Raw genomic sequence first — 19,377 nt, 5'->3', positions numbered from 1 at the left:
GTTCACAGCCGGTGGGGTAGATTGTGTTTTGACATGCTGGATGGATACTGAGACACTGAAGGAATGCAAACAGTGTGGAAACACAAAGTCATTTAATCATGTTATCATAACGTCCAGGACAGCAGACTGGATGGCACAGATGCACAAAAACATGCTGTATGTGCCACACTGCGGCAAAATGGATTTTCAAGGCAGATGGCTTATCGGCATGACTCCCTGGAACCAGAAACCTTTAGTTCCTGCAGACATAAAACAGGAATGTCCTATATTATGCTTCTTATCTCTTTTTTTTAATAATCCCTTACTCAGCCTACTGTTATACACAAACCTGTGGCTCCTCTGTCACAAGACACTTCCTGTTATTAATACTCTGGTATCTTTAAAAATCACCTTTATTGTCTGCAGCTGCATGCTTTTTACTGATGGTAACAATTGTCCCATTGCAAACAATTTATCTTTGACAAAGTCAAGGACAGAGTCAACGACGGCTGGCTGTGGAGCCCCTCAAGTCGTAATGATCAAAGGAAGAGAGGCCGTTAGAACTGCAGTTTCATTTAGGCTGTCGCGGTCTATTAAAGGATCATCATCCATGTGGTTCAAAGCTTTTCTTTCAGGTTTACCAGTTCAGTGACCAAAGTAAACACTATTATTAATGTTTGGTTTGAAAGATATTGTCTTATGTGTTCCATTTTTTTTTATTATTCTTCACTGATCAATGACAATTCATGTTTTTTCACGGCCATGGAGCATGGTGAAGCTTTAATAACTTAAATGTATAGCCTGGAGCTTCCAGGCTTCGAGCTAATTAAAATGAGCTAAATCCTAATGTTTAGCAGGTATAATGTTTGCCGAGTTCAGCATCTTAGTTTAATGTATTAGCAAGCTAACAATAGTTAATTAGTATTGCACAAACAGTGGAGGCTGATGGGAATGTCATTAGTTTTGCAGGTATACATATTGTACAAATTAACATTTTGCCTTAATGATTGAGCTTGGGTTATGGAACATGGAAATGGAATAGATCAAGAATGTGTGTGCCACATTTCATGTCAGCACATGCAATTGTTGTTGAGACATTTCACCTAAAACCACAAATGTCAATGTCATGGAGGTGCTAGAGGAAAAGTCGGGGGATCACCAATGTCAGTAGGATTCATCTTCTTGGAACCGTGAATGTCTGTACAATATACCATGTCAATCTTTCAGACATTGTTGTTAAGATATTTCAACACGTGGTGGTTGACTAAGTGACATTGCCATCACTACAGTCAAACTTAATGATTTGGTTCTTAAAGAAGTTGTCCTGCATGTTATCCTTTTAAAACACATCAGATATACAGATGAATTTGCACGTTTATTTTTTTAGTACAACTGAATTTTTCCAGCTCTGTTCTAAAGAAGCATTTTACATTCCAAAGGCGATCCAGACACCGACTTGAGTTGCTGAATTTGTCCTGAGATTATAAATGTGGGTTTCACGTCCAACCACAACCATATGTTTGTTTGCCAGCATAATATTTAGAAAGCACAACCTTCCGAGAAAAAAAAAAAGCACAAATCTAATTCTATAATATCATTATCACATTTATAAACACATTATCAGAGGAGAACTGGACAGCTGCCATACCATGACCAAAGAAAAGAGCAGCGAGACCTCCTAAGGCTGTCTGACTGCGGGTTCTGAGAGCGCAAAGGACAATGGAGGCCAAGTATGTAAACCACTGCCTGGTTTCAAAGGAAGAGTCAGTTTGAGGCAACAAGAGCACAAGGATAAAGACAAGGAGAGGGATGGGAAAATGGAGTGGGAATGAATGACAAAAAAAAAAATCCCTGAATGGAAACATTCCTGGCAATATTTAAAATCAGCAACTCAACCACTGCTTTTTTTTTTTTCACTCTGACATCTTGTTGTCTGGAGATGGTTTATTAACCCCAGACTTGCACAAATCACAGCACTGACAGTCCTGCTTATAAGCGTGACATTGTTGGATTTTAATGACTGAAAGAACAAATGGCATTTTCAACAACAGCCAGATATTTGTGCTTAAACAGGAGCTGTCCCATCTGTCTTGAGCACAGAATTACATTTTTTTGAGATTCTCTCTGTTATAATGCTACAGTGAACACAGACATCTTCCCTAAGGGCAGTGCACCTAACGTAACTTGCTACCAATGTTTCCTTTTATTACCATTACAAGATTGTTAATTTAAACCACTTATACACTTTTGGGGAATTGGAAAAGCCAAATATGCTCAAATTGGCATACCTAACATCATGACATGCCAGTAATATATAAAGTAATCTTTCAGATATGGTGTATTATATCATTAAATAAGGCATGTGGTTTGGATGGGAATCTATGAGGTGAACTATGCATGCATAACCTGCCTGAGTGTTCTTTTTAGAGATGTGTTTTCCCCTTGCTGTCTGTGAATATCTACAGATTCACGTTACAGTACAATGTCATAGTGTATTTCTTCACTTTCACTAAAATTTCACACATTAAAGGGACGTGTGTCTCCATTGGCCTTTCCTGCCCTACATTCACACTGTATACCAATGTTAGTTTGAAAAAAAAAAAAAGAAAATGAAAAAGAAAACAACAAGAATTGTTTAAAGGAGTCAGACGGAAATTATTAGTTTTTAAGCAAAACAGTGAAAAACCGAGAGCCCAAGAGGGCAATAAAAGACATTTGCACATCTAAGAGTGTCTGCACTTCCTTTCAAGCTCTCCCACCCCCCACGCAGATTCACTTGTGTCCCCACCAACCGAGCGCCTTTCCATGTCTGCGTCCAAGACAAACATATAAAGAACATGAGCTGTGGAGGAGGGAGACCCCATGCCAAGCAGGCGGAGAAAAGTTCAGCCTGAGCGCTGCTTGAAGTTCTCTTTAGCTGCCAGGGGTCTAGACCCTGGAAGAGACTCTTGATACTGAAAGCTGTCGGTGGCGAAGATCCTGTGTGATCAGACGGGTGGGGGAGGAGCTATGCTGTGAAGCAATGCTGTGCTCTTTGGGTAAGCAGCAGCAGCCGAACTCTGATAGTTACCAAACTCTGATGACTCAAGACATGGTTTTCATGGCCCTACTGGAATACTTACTCCAGTATATAAAAAGATATAAAAAAAGATGACACACTTGGTTTTATGAGTAGATTATTGCTGCATTTATGTGATACCAGCAGAATATAAAGCACTTTATCGTGACTTTGGAGTGTTCATGCAATATTCTAATTATTCCATACTTCAAATGAGCCTAAATTAGCTGCACTTTGCTGTAAAATCTGATGCAAACTGTACACATCTCCTTTTGAATTTGCAGCGCTGACTGTATCAATATAATATTGGCTTCTGTTTAGATGCTGCTGTTATTGTGCCTTTGCAGTTATTTGCTCGCAGGTTTGTTGACACGTCTGTAGCACTTTTCACCACGTGGGAAATATTGTCGCAGACAGAAACTCCTGATTTTTCCAAGTTGGAATTATAACTAGTTGGCTGAAAGGAGTAGTTCAGACTCAGTTACCCTTTGTTACTGTCAGAACCTCGTAAAAGCGCCATATGTGCTGCACTCTTTCATGGCTGGACTTTTTTTCACTGAGGTTTTTGTATGGCTTTAACCATAGAGGTAAAATTGGAGGTGTCAGACAAGCTGTTTTCCTCTGATTCCAGTATTTATACTAGCTAAGCTAACTAGCTGCGGGCTGCGGCTCCATGAGAGTGATACCGATTCACCTCACCTAACCTTTTCCTTTCAGCAGGCAGATGTCATTTAGAATGCCCTGGGTTACCCATGACGAGTTTCTAGCAACACTGGGTCATACTGTATAATTGTGCAGATTTATTTTGTCACTGGGGCAGCATACTGTTAGTTGGCACATGACTGTATTTACAAATTTCCACGCATTGCGTGTGTTCAGAAGAACAACAGCTTGTGGGCGGCTCAAGCTTTGCCACTCAGGCTCATTAGCTGAACCGAGCACAGATATGGTAGTGCACTTTCAAGCCTGAGCCAGGGACAGCAGGGAAAGAGTGAGATGGAGTGGGAAAGAGCATATGAAGATACATAGCTGCACAGCACGCTAAGACAAACCAGCAGCTCTTGGGCTGGCACTGCAGCGAGAGAAGAGGATTACAAAGTACAGCCAAGTAAATCACAGTGGCTGAGGAGTAGTGTAAGCCTCTGGATAAACCATGCAGACAGGACACCTCCCTCTCTCATACACAGCTTCCTTTCTACTCAGCCTTGGAAAACTGTGGCCCGCCCATTCCAACTACAAAGAATGAAATATATTCAGTGTCTTTGTGCGTGTGTTGAGGCTATGGAACTCATCAAACGTAAAAAAAAACAACAAAACACGGGATTATTCCAATCAAACACTCACCTGAGCATGTGGGCTGCACTGAAGACCACATCAAACTCCCCGCTGTCGAGGCGTGCAGCTTTCTCTGCCATCTCCGCCGCTTCCAGCAGCCGCGACTCTTCCAACAAAAACTGACCTGGAAGGGCAGGAGAGAACAGCACCGTTGTTGAAATGCTGAGGGATCCCCACAGAGGCACAGAGGGATACACAGTCTGCAAGTGTTGCCTTTGGCCCTGGTAGAGGGACAGCCCGGTCTGCCCCTGAAATAATATGCTGAAACACTAGATATGAGCGAAACATACCATCACTCTTTGGCCATTGCTCAGAACCATTTGCTCAGATTAGCCAACCTTGGTAGATCTGTTTTTTTTAGAATTATTTTTTTTTCTAACATACGGTTTGTGTCTTATTAAGGGAGCAGTTGTGTTGTCTGTCAAACTCTGTGGACACGGCGCACGATATGGGATTGTGGACGTCTGACAAGGCCATGAACCAAGGGTGGACCCCTTGGTAAGGGCCAGGTTTAGAGAGGAATTAATACCCTGTTGACTTTGGTTAGCCCCACTACTGTACCAGGATGCTAAACCACTATGTGAAACTAAGCATATTTTCCTTAATAACTGTGGATGAAATTGAAGCTGAGAGTACAGGCCTGAGGTGAGAGACAGATGTAAAGTGAGACTTAGGACCATGACTGAGTGTAAAATAGCTCCAGGTCATGGAGGGTTTATGATATATCAAAGCAGATCTATGGGTAATAAAGGAAAGACAGTCCCTGCATCAATAAATGCCAGTGCCCTACTATACCTTTAAATATTTTATAAAGGTAGTGTGCATATACACACTCTGATACTGCAATTTATTTTCGTTGTGTGAGAGCATGACTTTTGAGGAAATACTGGAAGATCTAGTTTTGAACTGTGAAGTACTGGGTTGCATCTGAGGAAAAGGAAATAATAAGTTTGCATAATGTGGACGCTCCACTTCTATTCATTTTTTAATTCCATGTCTATCTATCGTGTTCTTTGCTTCTGCACTGACACTCTGTGAATCAATACGATCAATCTTATCTTTAACAGAGTTTTTAACCTTTAAAAGGTGACAACTTTGACATGCAGTGCTTCAAGAAAACCTGGAGTATTGATCTCTTTAAATGTCACATAGCTGACACCTCTGTTCATCAGAAATGCTGTTTCAGACAGACAAGGTTTTAAAGACTTGCAAATGGAGGAAGCAATTAACTTGTCAGCTAATTCAAACGCAATCTTACTATGACAGTAATTATACATCTAAGAGGTGATGCTGCGATCTTAAGTCACGTGTGAGTCTCGTGGAAATAACGCAAGATGAGAGACGCTGAAGTTGTCACGTTCCATATTTCCATCAAATCAAAGGGAACAATCTGAGGAAGTCATCCTCCTTTCTTGCGATCCTCCGTTAACCACGTACAGACTGACACCATGGCCGATTGGAGGAAGAGATAGCACAGAGGTCAGCCAGTAGTGTCGTTTCAACAACCTCCCAAGGTGTGTGAGTTCCTGCATTGCACACAAAGCATGCTGCCCGCAAGTGCAGCGTGTTTGTGTCGAATAGCTAAATTAAGTGTTTGAGGATGTAAGAATGAAGTCAGAATATGTAAAAAGGAATCTGTGCTTACCGTAATGCATGTAACAGTTGCCTTTTGTGGGATCCAGTTGGATGGCCTTAAGGAAGTACCTCTCCGCTTCTGTTTTCTGCCCCTGAGAGAGACAAATTAAACACAATGTTATTATTGTTTCAAGTGTTCCTCAAAACTAGCCATTATAAAAACACCACACTCAGCTCAAGGGCCAAAATACCTTTGTGTATACCTAATGTCCCTCTCCAAACCACAGACCTACTTTAACAATAAATCTTAATAAATCGACATGAAACACATGGACCACGAGTGTTATTCTTTCAAGCTCATGTGTCATTCTGTCAAAGTACACACTGTCATGCTTGGCACATCGGACCAGACAGGGCAAAGGCTCATTCATTACACACTTTTATCTGTGCATATAACACTTCCAGAGCATAACCGCAGATTGCCCGTGTGTGTGGTCTGACCGCTGTGAAACAAGACAGGGAGCAGTGGATGGAAATGGAGTGGGAGGGTGGGAAGGAGAGGGAAGAGACAGAAAGAGAGAGAAGCGGTGAGCGCAATCAAATATCTATAGGGATCTATAGGTTCACATAAGCGCACACAGGTGCACGGAACACACACTCTGAGGTTTTTCTTTTTCAAATCTATGTGTTGCAGAGTTGATCCAGCCTTCAGAGAAATGGAAGAATCCATACTGGAGGGGTGAGCGTAGCATGACGAGGAGAAGCATCAGTGAAGCCCCGTGGACCTGAAGAGCTCCCACGGGTCCTCTCGACTGTGACATGTAATCACAGCGCAAACAGAACAAGGCAGCTGGCCAATAACAATGCCAGCTGGGACTTTGACACATCCGTACTCTCAGTTGGGCATCAGATGCCATCTGATAAACGATTAACAATGTGTACTCATCTATGAAAGCTGATGTTTTAGCATTACCAATGCAACCATACAGGGCATGCTTCATTAAGAATAGGGCCTTTGCATTAATAACAGTATGATAATATTGTTAAATTGGAGCTATAACAAGTGTAGTAGGTTTGAGGTAAAATGTCAGAGCATCAGAAATAATGATGGAAGATTGAACAAAGAGATTGTATAAGCCAGGAAAAATAATGTATATGAACTAAGTGTGAAATACAGCAAATTACTTCAGTTTAGTCAAATAGAAGAATGGGCTCAAATCCAATCAGCACAGTGTAGCATAAATGACTGCATACTTACTCCAGCGTATACATTTTCAGAGAGCTGTAGATTCAATAAATACACCATTTTCTAATGTAAATATCTGAGTGGGGTTTCCATTGATGCTGCGGAAAATCAAGCCTGTGCTAAGTACATGTTTAATAGAGTTGCTGGTGTCCAAGTAGTGATCACAGATCTGGTCTGAAAAGTATAATCTCGGTGTATTTTTATACCCGTATTCACAGATGTAGGAATGTATATGTTTGAAAGCCAGCTGGTTTTATAATAACAGAGGCCTACGTCTGTTTGTTAAACCTAAGAATTAAGCTTTCACACACTGAAATGAGTTGCAGTTGTGAGTGGATAGAAGATTTGGATTTTGACAAGTCTAAGAAAATTGATGGATACCATGCCCAGAGTAAGCTATACAGCAGCTAAGAATAGGACCTCAAGTTGCTCATTTCTCATATTAAAAGAAATGTTATTAGAGATCTTGTTAATCCCTAGAGAGGCAATTTGTTACACTACTTGTTAAATTACTTCACTGTTTTACCCCCTTAAACTGGCAACAGCATTCTCTTTCATTTTCATATTTCTGGATCATAACTTAAATTTGGCTCACCTGTATGTCTGCTTGAATAATCATGCACTAACAGGCAATTTTCTGTTGTTGTTTTCCCTCCGCAAAGTCAAAATCACGGCACTGCTTCCAACTCAACATGAGGGAACTACTCCACCACAAATCATCTAAGAGAAATGAGCATGCTTTTCTTTATTCAGCATTTTTTGTTTGGCTAAACATGTGCTGCATAAAGTTTTTGTGAACATGTACATTGCCCAGAAGGAAGGGAAAAAGGGTAGAGCCAACGTGTTACACACACTTGGCAAGCTAACAGTCAGTAATCAAAAGATGGAATGAAGCTAAAATATAGTTTCGGGATCTTGGGTTGGGTCTTAAATTTGGCAGTGCCCATCATGCTCAGTTGGCACGTGTATAGGTCGGGTTCAGGTCCCATGCTAGCAGCTCTGTGATGATGTAGGTACAGCGGTACATTGAACTAAACGCTAATGTCGGCATGCTAACGTGCTCACAACGCTATTGCAACATGCTGATGTTTTACAAGTAAAACGTTTACCATGACCATGATGCATCTAAGTTAATGTGTTGGAAAGAAAATTGACCTGATGTGTTGCATAAAAGCACTTTATGAGGCGGCCATTTGCAATTTCATGATTCATCCTGTCGAGTCTTGATAATGTGGAGGGATTGTGAAGGCAGAGTGTCTTTCAGAGGGGAAATGCATCTTATGTTGCTTGTTTGCTGCCCAGGAATTGGGAACCTACATACTGGCGACGAATAATATCACCTGTATGTGGCTGATGGAAGGCGCTCAGGCAAGGACGAGGATCAATGAAACCCATGGATAGCTTGCTTGCTGTAACTCCATTTCCACACTTCAAACCAAGCTCTCCGACTAAATCCACTTCTCATTCCCTTCAGCTCATTGTGTGATATAATATCCTCCCTTTGTCAACACACATGCTGAGCTTATTGGCGCGTGCCTCACACCTAAAATCTCCTGATAACATCAGATAAACTGCAGATGTAGGTCTGGGTCTGTGGTCGCTGCAGTGATTATAAATGAAGCCTGCATTGTATTAGCTGAGGAAATGACAAGTAGATGACTGAATCCAATATTGCAAGCATCGAGCCTGCCTCGTCCATCTCTGGCTGGCGGTGTTTACAGAGAGCCGGAAACACATCCTGATCTCCCGGAGTGTCAAGCAGAGGTACGGAGAGGTCAGCCCAGCGGGGGTGGCGTTACTGATCTGTGTGATTAACTCTCCCTTCCTCCCCTATTTTGTCCTCCCCTCAACCACAAGTCCCAGCAACTGGTTGCTCTCTGCGCTACCAGCTCAGCTCTGTCGTCCTCCTCTCACCCTCCTCTGACCCTGCTGCCAAGCCTTATCTTGCAGTTTCTCCACCTCTCCCACAGGGATCTGAACCTCAAAACCCCTGACAGCATATGAAGCATCTTCATCACTAACAGCGGTGCCACAGAGAGTGAGGAGGGAGGTAGGGGATGATAGAGGTGGGGGCTGGTGGGCAGGCCAACTTCCTGCACTGGTTTTGATCATGCTTAAATGGTGCTGTCATCAGGCACAGGGGCCACAGCTGCATCAGGAGAGCATACACTAAATGGTATCTTAACTTGATTTCATTGATACAACCTTTCTGACAATTAAAAAAGTCTTCTTCCTTTCGATTTTTTTGTCTCATGGAGCTCCCTTTTCTGATGGCATATTTACAATGACAAGATCATGGGGTCTCACAACCCCTCCACCATCCATCATGGTCAGAGACCTACAGATACTTATCCCTATAGGTTTCAGCTCTGCTACTTTCCTCTAAAATCAATAACACCTTCTTAAATAAAATGAGTTTCTCTTCACGGCCCACTGAATTCTTCCTTGAATCCACTTCACCAAGTCTTAACACTCTCCTCTAAAGAATTGTGTTGGTACCCTACTTTATCCTCTCTGACAGTTTGGTTTCAGATCGTTTTTCTTGATGTCCAGCGACTTTTGTACAGAGAGGAATTCATGTCAGCTTAACAAGCTACTTTCATCTACGGTGTCAGCTGAACCATTCTTTAAGCTCACCATCAGTCTACTACAGATAGGAAATTCAATCTAATATGGTGCCGGAGCTCAATTTAGACCCACAATGATCTATGACCGTGAGACTGCTTCTCCAAGTAATGTAATGTAATGGCATTATTGAGCCACAAATGTACATAAATGACATTCACATGAGCAAGAACTAACATGATTTTAGCTTGACATTTCTCTTTGTTGGAGAGAATTAGATGAGTAGACTGATACCATTCCGCACAGAAAATATTAGCCTAGCTTAGCAAAAAGACTAGAAACAGGAGGAGACAGTTAGCCTGGGTCTATCCAAAGACATAAAAAAAATCATCCTCCCAGCACCTCTGAAGCTCACTAACTCGCTCACCAGAACAGCAATGTCATTTTTTACACTTTTTACAGTTTTTGTACGGACTAAACTGCTACAGTATAATGTATAATTTGTGAGCTTTGGAGGTGCTAGCAGGTGGAGTGTGATAGCTTTGCGGAGAGCCACGTTAGCTGTTTACCTCTGTTTCTAGTCTTAATGCTAAGCTAAGCTAAGCTAAGCTAAGCTAACTGTGTCCTGCTCCAGCTTCATATTTCCCTACAGATAAGAGAGTGGTATCAATCTTCTCACTTAACTCTCGGCGACACTACACAACAAGATGTAATGTGTTACTGATTGAGCTTTAGAGGATTTTCTCATGGACAGAGCCAAGCTATTTGTTTCCAGTTTGTGTGCTAAGTGCAAACCAGCTGCTGGCAATCGCTTCATATTTGCTGTACAGATATGACAACGGTTTCAATCTTCTTCTTTCATCTAACTCCCGGAAAAGAGCGATAGCATATTTTCAAAAATGTCAAATTATTCCTTTGAGGGCTTAATAGACAGTAATGATACAAAAACTGACAAAAATTGTTAAAGCATGCTGGAAAAAATACGTTTCTTCCGGCAAGTCTTGGTAAATAATGTTTAAGCCAAATTCTTCCAGTCATTATCAGCTGTGAAACACACAAACTCATAATTTTGGAAAGACTATAAATGAAAAGAACTTGAAAAAGACTCGGTTTCCATAAGGGAAATGAAAAGGGACAGGGCTGGGAAGACTTTCTGTGGAAATCCAGATCCCACTGCTTCAGGCTTTTGAACACATTTACTTCCTTTCATTAGGGCCCAGACTGTGGGAGAGGGGGGTGTCTGCTGAAGAGAAGGCCTCCACCCTTCTTTTGACCTTCTGTGCAAATCTTCTTCTAATTTGTTTTCTCTCCTGACAGTCCTTTTCAGCTCTAGCTGCTGCTCTCGGTCAGCTCTACTCCAAGTACGCATATCTAGCTGCGATCTGTAACGGATGACTGTATGACCCGGCCACATGACCGTGTCTTCGTAAACCCAGGGACTCTGGAAACTGCTTCTGCCCCTGAGACCTTTCCACATAGACGATATTTTCTTTGGTTGTTGAAATACAGGTCAGCTGCGTCACCCTGAGAGGATATTATCTCTGCTGTCCTGGAAAATGCTGCTCAGATGTAGATTTCCGTCTTTACACTCTTCAGACATTTCAGTTGTCTCCCTTAGCATTGCAAATGTGCCAAATGCCTGATATATGTTGATTCAAAGTTGCAAAAGCAGCCTTAACTTACATGGACCAATAAAGGACAGCCTGAACAAGATTTTCTCGCACAAGTCAAGAGCATTTTGAGAAATGTGACCATCTTCACTCATTGTTCTTATATGCTCTTCCAATCTTTTGGGTCTCTTTCACCCACACACTATTGATTAACTGTAGAGACTTCAGAGGAACATTACGACCATCAGTAAAGAGCTGGAGAGAACTGATGAAAAGCCAGCGGAGATGAAAGAGAGTGCAATAAAAAGAGAGTGCAATAAAAAAGGAAGTGAAAAGCGCTGAGAGAGCACAGGTAGAGAATTAGAAGTGGTTCAAGGAAGCAAGACGTTAGATGATGTGAGGTCAGAAATGTCCACAAAAAGGACCTCAGACGAGAAAGTCACCAGTTTGATGCAGTGGACTGGCATAACCTTAGAGCCTACGCATGCAGCCGGTGTAGGTACGGTGAAGCCTCTTAACGCAGGAAGATAAATCCCACTGAGCTGCACAATTGACGCTCCTGCTCAGTGGTTAGCATGGCTGTGCTGGATTAAGTAAAAGCAAGAGTTGTTTCTTTTGAGTTCAGCTTAAACAAGAGAATTTGTTATTCCTTTTTTCAACGGTTACATAGAGACAAGACAAAAATCAAAAGTCTTACTGTAATAGCCAGGAGTTTGCCATAGGTGAGGTGAGCAGGAATGTGGTCCGGCTTGGCCCGCAGGGACTCTCTGTACCAGTGCTCAGCATCAGTCAGCTTGTTCAGTCTCATGAAGGCCTCTCCTGTGAGAGCAAAGCCAGGGCCGAGTCAGGGGTCAAGCTGTCAGAGGTTAAGTCATCACACATCTTCCTATTGTTCAGCTGACAGTTTCCATGACAATGAGACCAGACAGCAGTCCGATGGGGCACAAAATCTGACCTCAAACCCCATGTTGTTTTCAAATTTTATTGTTACTTGTGTATTGTCTGGCACTGAACGAGGATAATGCAAACAGTGCACGACATACCAGTAAGAAAGTTTTTTTTTTCTTAAAAACTGAAATAAGCTGCATTCACTGTGTGACTTAACCCTCCAGAGTCTCGGGGTAAAATGGCCGTTTTTTACTACTTTTCATTTTACCTTTGTGTTTCCCATTAAAACTGTTTAGCTTGCTTTGTTTGTGTTTGCGTCTTTGACGCCGACGGGCGGTCCGAGACTCTGAAGAGTTAAAACTAAAGGAAAGCATTACTGAGTCTATGGTGAACTCCTTCGCTCTCCCTGATCTGTCAGACATCATCTGATACCTCCCCCGCCGCCAGATCTGACCCTCTGCCTGCTAACACCTGAAAAAACAATACCCTCTCTTTCATATCCATCCAATAACACTTGTATTATTGCAAGACTTTGACAACATCGACTGGCAATTGGACACAACACAGTTAAAATGATCATTATGACACAAGTAATGAAAGAATAACTGAATATATCCCAGTTATTCAAATGTCACTAGAACTTGGTTTATATTTTAAATGAGCGGACAAGTAGTTTAGGCTGGAGTGGACTGAAACCTCCCTGATCGGAAACCGCGATAAGCAACAGGTGTCACACACGTAATCACAACATGGGGACCTTTCTTGATGATTTGAAAACACACTTTCTCCTATTACTGCGAAAGGGAGATAACGCTGTGTAATGACACCTTTTAACACACAAGCATGTAAAAGACATCAAATTTAAGACACAACTTCCTTTTAATGTGAAAACAATTAAAGCTCCAGGCTTAAGACCATTCCTCAGAGATGTAAAGGAATATATGAGAGTATATATTTCGAGACGATATCCATCAGCACTGCCTTATGTTTCCAATTTAAGGGTTGGAAATCCATGATATTGTAGCTACATAATCAAAAACGCCCTTGTCAACAGTGGATATCACACAGAGCAAAAGACTGGATTACAGGATATCACAAATCGGTCACAAAATAGATATTTTAATTTAAGTTTCCTATAATGGCCAGCTTGTTATTTTTTTCGATTCATGCCATTTTACAAGTGCATTGCATGTTTTCTTTTTAAGTACAGTATATAACCTTAGTTTAATAAATCTTAAATACGTTTAATGGACAGGATTATCTGGATTTCAGAGGTTTATCACCAACCACTGAGCTATTTAAAAAGAATTTATGTAAAGGTCTGTTTTAACATGACCTCTCTATTTGCTGATGGGTTTAATAGCAGCAAAAATACTTGTCTCGCTTTACTGGCAGCGGACCTTCGTATGAGATTAGCACAAACATCAACGTGCAATTAGAAGTGACATCGAATCCAAGGAGCTGAAAACCAGCTCCTCGGAGTGGAACATTCCTCGGCCCACCAGAGAGTGTTGGAGCGAGACCAGCAGGGTGCAGATTACCACCCGGGTCTGCCTCTGATGAAAGCTTCTGCTCCTTGGCGTCTAACAAACAGCATGAGAGCAGCACGGTGACTCAAACTGCTCAAACACATATAGGCAGGTGTGCCAAATGTGCAAATCACTTGAGCGAGGAAACAACGCTAAGCTGCAGAAATCGCAGATCTCTGGCTCAGTGCCTCCATTACAGACGCAGTGCTGCTCCTTAACGCTGACTGGAGCTTTCGTCAACATTTTGACATAATCTCAGTCGCTTTGTCAAATCGCATTTTGCCAACACATAAGCGAACCTGTGGCACAACCAAGTCTGGATTACAGGCGTCCCAGGTTTCACAAGAGTGTGTTTGAGTAGCTGCATGTGTATGAGAGAGGAAGCAGGAGGTAGACGGAGAGAAGAAAAAAAAAAAAAAGCAAAAAAGCAAACAGAAAGCAGCTATAATGAGCCTGAGCAGCTGCTCTACAGCTGTAATCTAACAAGCTGGGTTGTTCTTGTAGTGAAAAGCAAATTAACTCTAATTAACATGATATCGTAAAGCTTACTAATGTGTGGTCAAAATACTGTTTAACAGCAATAATCCAAATTACATTTCTCAAACATGGATTTCACTAATATACATTGATGTAAATGGCTATTTGCTTGATGTCTATCTGATTTAGCACAACTTTCTGACTATACACTGTATTCTAACACTCCTCAACCTTTTTGCATCCCTGGCTTAACCTAAACACAAGGCTCCACGAAGTGAGTGAGTTTTACTTAATTTTCATCTTGATATTTATTAAGCCCCAGGTTTAGGATTTACTACTGGAAATCTGAACTGTTTTCTGATTTCTCACAGCACTCTAGCAGCACGACGAATCTTTGACCTCTTATTTTCTAAACATGAACATATTTAATCAGAAACAACAGTCATTCTATTGGTTTTGTTCCAACTTTTACAAGTGCTTTTTCACCTGCGTTTTAGTGACAAACTCCAAAACGTCTGCACCACAGACGGTGTTACTGAGCCCCAGGCTATCCCATATACAAAGCTCCAAGTGTAAAACAGCCAATGGGACTTGAAGCAGTGGTCTTACTTGCAATTAGTGACCCCTAATGCTTACATAAAGTGTGGTTCAGTTAAGATGCTGCATGTTCAGAAGAAACAAAAAGGTTAATGTGTTCTAAGGGACCCAGAGGAGAACTGAAAACAGAAACGCATACATCATATTCACCAAGTGCTCCAAAATAGTTCAAAAACAACCCTTAACCCTCAGTTCCACTGTGTTATTTTTCTTGGACTCTGAAACAACTAATTCTATGCTTGTGGTCTTGAAACAAAAGCAGCTCTTACCCATCATGTTGTAGAGGCTCTGTGGTGCAAATTGTCTTGGCATTTTCTGTATTGCTTCTTTAAACACTGTGAGGGCCTCCTGTGAATGAAACAAATAAAAAGGAGAAGGTGGGGGATGTTTGCATTAGAGAGTGAAGAGACCCCGCCAGTGAAACGGGTGCTGGGGTAACTAGTCGTTCCTCCCCTGCAGCCGGGGCCCTGGCACCGTGAATACTCGGCGTGGAATTGGGGGGTCGCTGGGGGGCTGGTTCATAGAGAGTGGAGCAGAGAAGGTCTATCTTCAGTGTCACGGCTGTTAAGACGACTAGAGCCGTGTCACACACTGACTCTGGTACGCAGTGTAATTCAGTGATTCCTGTGATTCACCTCAGAGTCCCTCAGAGTTTAAACGGTAGAAGGGGCTGGAACTACTTTATTGCTGAAACAAATGTCGTGGTTAGAGGTCGGAGGAAGTGGGATTGCTCTCTTTTCCCCGGCATGCCAACAATTTATAAAAGGCTTTATTGAATCTCCAGTACCACTGCTTCAATCATGATTGAATCAGCAGCATCAGTGCTTGTGTTCAATATAAATGTGCAGCATTGGAAAACCAGTTACTGAAGCCAGCACTGTAGGTCTTTAGGGGCATGAAAGAGAGCAAATTTGTTAAAAACTGCCTGAGGATTATCTGCTCAAAACACTGCGTCCCCCATGACACAGGCAATTTTGGAACATGTCCATTTAAAAAAACCAAGCATTTTCTCAGTGTCCCCCGAAGGCTCCTCAGGCTGCTGCCTGCATTTTATCTCAATTCACAAAAGGTTCCACATTTTCCAGCATATACTGTATGTAAAGGAGCTCTCATGTCAGCCATGGGGCCGTTTGTTAGTTTGTGGATATGTTTCAAAATATGCACACATGAGCCACAATGCACTCAATGGTACACCTGCACAATCCATTAGAAAGCAATAGAACAGCTCTACCATAAGTTCTACCTTGAGAAAGTTTACAAAATTCAGTTTTTCATCACATTGAGTGGTGTGTCAAATGTTTTGTCCTCCATATTTACATACACGAGAGGGGCAGATTATGAGAAACATGATACAGTCCAGTCCAACACAACCACTAACTATGACCTCAGTGCTAATACATATGGCAGAACAGTTGTATTGGATTGAATTATAATGCACAGGTGTACATACAGTATAAAAGTCTCCACTTATGCTATTATAAATGCATGGAAACTACAGTACAGTTGCATGCAATCAATGTATATATCTTTATGGTAAACTGAATTGAATTAAATTAAGTTAATGTCAATGCACAGGACACTAAAATATTTTCAAACATACATGTATCTCAAAGGACTTTCTAAGCAAAATGTCAGATCTGTTTTCTACCTCCTGGTGTCCCTGTTCATGCAGCAGCTTTCCCAGGTTGTACAAGCAGCTGGTGACTGAGCTCTTGTGGGCGTGGGGGTCCTTCAGGTTCTCATCTGGGATATCAGCGCATGTCAGGAAGGTTCGCTTGGCCTCATCTAGGCGACCCTGATTCATCAGGATGATGCCTGTGTTCAAGTAGGCCGCTGTTGTGAAAACAAAGCATAAACATTGGCGTGAGCTCAGGATCAGCGCTTATGTTTGGCTTGCAACAGCTGATTGGGTTAACTGTTTGTCTGGTTATGTATAAACCTCATTCCCTCAGGTATACGGTGCCACTATGACCTGCTGATGTGCTCATGCCAACAGCGTTTGCTTTCTCCACCGTCCCAATCTTCTTTTTGTTGATTCAACCTTTAATGTCCACATATGTGTTTATGACGGGGGGGGGGGGGATTAGCTCTCCAAGCACAATCCTTGGATTCTTTAAAGGTTACCTCAAAGAGAAGAGCCATTTTCACCAAATCTATTTCTATAACCCTAAATGGTGAATTCCTTGACTTCAGTGTGTCTCAATAACCTAAAGCCACAGAGAACAAGGGTCTGGAAAGAAGAGTAATGAGCATTTCTATATGAAATGCACCGTTGAGGTGGAACAATAAACTGTTGTTGACTGTATTCACGCTTCACTGTATGTTTGACCTTTGCATGCATCCTGTGGGATACTTGTTAAACTTTTCCTTGAGTGGCCAAAGACGGCATCTAATGATCAATATTCAGCTGGAGAGTAATTAGTCTCTGTGGACCTGCCTCTCTAAACAACTCCCCATTAGGTCTGGCTGTTGGAATAAATTAACTTGATACAGCAGATCAATCTGGAAGGCTCGTCTATAGGGTGTCCACGTATAATCAAGTTTTTTCCCCACCAAACAACTTATCTTCTTCCTCTTCTGTCCTTTGAATGTGTTATCTCAAAACCCTCACATTATTTTAGTCCACATCCTTACACCTCACAGTCTTATCTGGCCTGGATGGTGTTGCATTTAATGGTCAATATTTCTTTCCATCCCACAGATCTGCACTGAAAGTGGAACAGATAAGAAAAACCACAGACTGACAAAAGCAAGTTTAAACCTTGTTTGTCTGCGTTCTAAACTGATTTTCAGTATGCAAAGAAAGTGACAGCAATCAATAGCACTTCCTCACAACACAGGATAGCTCTGCATATCAAATAAAAAAATGTTAGCTCCCAACGAGGCAGTGAGTAATGGTGTAACCTTGAAAAAAGCTTTAACTGTCACATTGTAATTCTGCCTTCAACATGTCTGCTGCTGCTTAAGGTAATTAATTAACCTTGTTATCGGCTATAACAGATTGAATAATTGCAGGCTGAATGGAAATTTTGTAGTCTAACCGGGATCTTGATTAAGTCTATAATTAATCCGGGGAAGAAAGGAAGAGACGTTTAAGATTCTCAGTTTATCTGTCATTGATTGATGACTAGAACAATGGGGAGCTAATTTATTGCATGAGGAAAGATTGTGAGCGATTTGTACTAATCAGGGACTGAACCTGCTCAAGATGACACTATATGTAAAATCTTATTCCAGGAAAAGCAGCAAAACTGAGATGAATCCTTGTGGGCAGGGGAGGAAGAGTGATGAGCAAAGATGAGAGAAAGAAGTAGATGTAGTGAACGTAGGAGGGATAAAACAATATGCGAGAGTCATGGCCTGGATTCATAATAAATGGCGTCTTGCAGTTGCTCGATCTGTTGACATTACTTGGCTTTGAATGCCAGTCAGACAGCCGTGTCAAATGTTGAATTCAGCCGTATACCCGCTGCCCTTTGCCACCTATTCCTCTGCTTTCACATAACCACAGCCTGTGTTCACTGTTGCCTGGACAGCACAGCCACAATCACAAGAGCTGAAGACTGTCAATAAAAAACGAAGAGCTGTACTTACAAGCCAGAGTTGGCCGGCTTCCAATGGCCAGCTTATAGTAGTGGAGTGCCTCTGCGAACTTGTTGCTCTCCTGTAGCAGCAAACCGCTGGAACAGACAAAAGGAAAGGCAGTACAGGCCGTTCAGAGCTTAAAACTCAAAAGAGGGGATGTGTAAAGTTAAAAAGCCACTGTTAGGATTAGACAAGAGCACAAGCAGCTGATAAAACGGAAGAGGAAGATTTAGATCTTAGCAAACCACAGACATTTAAGCACACTGTGTGTTGGCTGGAAATGTTTTGTGTTTCCCCCTCAGGCTTAAATAGCATCATTAATAAACCTGTCAGACAGACAGCACTCCAGAGAATACAAGACAAGACGGCACTTCATCTGAGAGAACAGCCCTGATCAATGAACACATGCATCTCAAAGGAGAACTCGTCCATTTGTTCGAACACACTCCAAAGTCATAGAAACAGCTACGAATGGAGACACGAGAACATCAGGCACACCAGCTTTACAGGGACACGTTAGCAGATAATAAACTAAATCAAAGGAAAACAAACCTGAGAATGTAAAAAGGACAAGACAATGTAAATTTACTGCACGAAAATATAATAAAACACAAACTTACAGGTTATACAGCATGTCAGCCATGTTGCTGCGGTAATAGAGGGCATTTCTGTATGCCTGTTCAGCCTCCTCCATCTTGCCCTGGCTCTTCAGGACATTTCCGAGGTTGCCCCATGCTGACAGGTTACAAAAGAAAAGGTTAATCAAACACAATGAAAAGAAAAAAAACAAAACGGTGACTATTTCAGAATCTTAAAACGCTTTTAGATTAAACCAGCAGGAGAGAACTTTTCTGTGGCAAGTAATCACTTCTTTTGTTATTCACAGCCACTTTCTGACACTGACTCAGTGCCTTTTAACCTCCAAAGAGAATA

The 19,377-nt window shown here is 41.8% G+C and overlaps 1 protein-coding gene across 1 annotated transcript in view; it reads right to left on the bottom strand.

Annotated features, from left to right (window-relative positions):
• tmtc2b (transmembrane O-mannosyltransferase targeting cadherins 2b) overlaps positions 1-19,377 on the bottom strand; it is an 87,853-nt gene that overhangs the window by 7,284 nt on the left and 61,192 nt on the right. The window contains exons 4-10 of the mRNA XM_070831038.1: positions 19,065-19,179; positions 18,454-18,539; positions 16,508-16,692; positions 15,129-15,207; positions 12,066-12,187; positions 6,018-6,099; positions 4,382-4,496 (exon numbers count right to left, since the gene is read on the bottom strand). Coding sequence (XP_070687139.1) covers positions 4,382-4,496; positions 6,018-6,099; positions 12,066-12,187; positions 15,129-15,207; positions 16,508-16,692; positions 18,454-18,539; positions 19,065-19,179 — 784 coding nt within the window. The remainder of the gene's footprint in view (positions 1-4,381; positions 4,497-6,017; positions 6,100-12,065; positions 12,188-15,128; positions 15,208-16,507; positions 16,693-18,453; positions 18,540-19,064; positions 19,180-19,377) is intronic.

Source organism: Pempheris klunzingeri, chromosome 5 (genome assembly GCF_042242105.1).
Source record: "Pempheris klunzingeri isolate RE-2024b chromosome 5, fPemKlu1.hap1, whole genome shotgun sequence".
NCBI classification, from domain to species: Eukaryota; Metazoa; Chordata; class Actinopteri; order Acropomatiformes; family Pempheridae; genus Pempheris; species Pempheris klunzingeri.
The sequence above is the reverse complement of the archived record's forward strand: the minus strand, read 5'-3'. Positions and strand labels throughout refer to the sequence as shown.